The sequence below is a fragment of the Trypanosoma grayi genome (genome assembly GCF_000691245.1).
Source record: "Trypanosoma grayi strain ANR4 Tgr_1728_V1, whole genome shotgun sequence".
NCBI lineage: Eukaryota > Euglenozoa > Kinetoplastea > Trypanosomatida > Trypanosomatidae > Trypanosoma > Trypanosoma grayi.
Window position 1 is genome coordinate 558 of NW_008827346.1, and position 1725 is coordinate 2282.

At 56.6% G+C, this 1725-nt stretch overlaps 2 protein-coding genes across 2 annotated transcripts; both read right to left on the reverse strand.

Annotated features, from left to right (window-relative positions):
- Positions 1–275: 275 nt before the first annotated feature.
- Positions 276–749, reverse strand: DQ04_17281000 (hypothetical protein; the record flags this gene model as incomplete). Its single annotated transcript, XM_009317570.1, has 1 exon — positions 276–749. One exon carries the CDS (start codon positions 747–749, stop codon positions 276–278), a length of 474 nt encoding a protein of 157 aa, XP_009315845.1.
- A 393-nt stretch (positions 750–1142) lies between these two features.
- DQ04_17281010 (hypothetical protein) lies at positions 1143–1571 on the reverse strand (the record flags this gene model as incomplete). The annotated part of the gene is made up of 1 exon (XM_009317571.1): positions 1143–1571. One exon carries the CDS (start codon positions 1569–1571, stop codon positions 1143–1145), a length of 429 nt encoding a protein of 142 aa, XP_009315846.1.
- Positions 1572–1725: the final 154 nt, after the last annotated feature.

The following is a 1725-nucleotide window of genomic DNA, read 5'->3' on the forward strand; positions in this document are numbered from 1 at the left end:
ATCCCTCTCTGCCCCACTTGCCACCTTTGTTTCCCGCTTATTGCTGCAATAGGAGTGACACGGGCACACAGATACACACGCAGGCACCCTCTATCAATGGACCTTGACACTCCTTTACTCCCACTGCCGCGGTATCCGAGACATGGACAGCTGCTTGCATGGGGACTGACTTTTTCGGGTGCTCTCTGCGTTGGGATTGCTGCTATGGGGCTTATATGGTGGACCCGGGCTGACTACTTTCACCACCAAGGAGCGTATCCTGACAGATGGGTCGGCTACGATGTATTCACGTTCATTGGCTTGCTGCTGTTCACCATGTTTGGCTCTTCTGGCGTGACGCTGTTGTATGTGGGTGCAAGCGTGCTGATGCGCCTGTGGAGCGGCACATTGGGGCTGATTCTCTTTGGTGCACTGGGTACCGCCTTTGTTGTTGCCGGCAGCCTTGGCATGATGTGGGGACGCGAGACGATGCAGTGCGTGGGCGTGTTCTGCGTCAGCACCACCAAGTACGTCGAGGTGCCTGGAGAAAGGCCGGAGGGAGGGTTGGGTTTCCTCTCGGTCATTGGGATGACGGCGTTCTTCTCTTTGGTGCCGATGGGCCTCGTTGTCCTGGCCCAGGTGCTTTTGAGGGCGACCAAGCTGAATCGTCGCTGGCTCAGACCGTACCACCAGAAGCTCAGACTGAGGCGCATGATTGTCGCTCCTTTCGCTATGGCCGCGCTCGTTTTCATGGTGTGCTGGGCGATCATAACATTCTATATGCCGAACTCGTGGGATTCCTTTACACCAAGCCGTATTGCGCAGCATGCACAGGCACGCGTCACGCAGAACTATACGTTGTGCCATCATGAATGGAACAAGTATTCCTGCCCGGAGTTGCCGTGGTCGTGGGTGTTCACGCGCAACTGGGTTTGGAGCGACATGCTTGTGCTGAAAATGTACCCGAGCAACATCTTTTTCTTCTCATACCTCCTCATCCTGCTGCTGACCGTCACTGCCGTTCGTGCAAGCCGTGGTGGGCGCAGGTGCCTGAAGCGGCGGTGCCCCCTGCTGCGAGACTTCACTTACGGCGAGGCGGGCTTTGCACTTCTGACGGCGGCGATGCTGCTGCTGTTTTTTCTGTACTGGATCCAGGGACACAATTACAAGTCCATGTACGGCGACGACTCCAAAGGTCTTGTTGTGACTGAACGGTGGGCGCGGTCACTTGGCCAGCTCGCGGTTGCGTTTCTGTCGCTGTGCATTTTTCCCGCGAGCCGGAACTCTCTGCTGCACTCAATCCTTGGGACGGCGTGGGAGTCGTCGATCTGGGTGCACAAGGTGCTGGGGTACGGCATGCTGCTGGCAACGACTGGCCACATGGTGGCGTGGTACGTGCGGTACAGTGAGGTGGGGATGTTTCCACGGGGAATCTTCTCCATCCCCCCAGTGGAGCCCCCTGGACATGTTGACAATTTTACTGTTCCACTGATTACGCTGNGGACGGCGTGGGAGTCGTCGATCTGGGTGCACAAGGTGCTGGGGTACGGCATGCTGCTGGCAACGACTGGCCACATGGTGGCGTGGTACATTTTTTATGGTGAGCTTGGAACGTTTCCTAGGGATGTGTTTTCGGTTCCAATGACGTCTTCCATATCTGTTGACAATTTTACTGTTCCACTGATTACGCTGACGACGTGGTTCATGCTTCTGGCGATGGGTGTGTTTGCACTGGAGCCCGTGCGG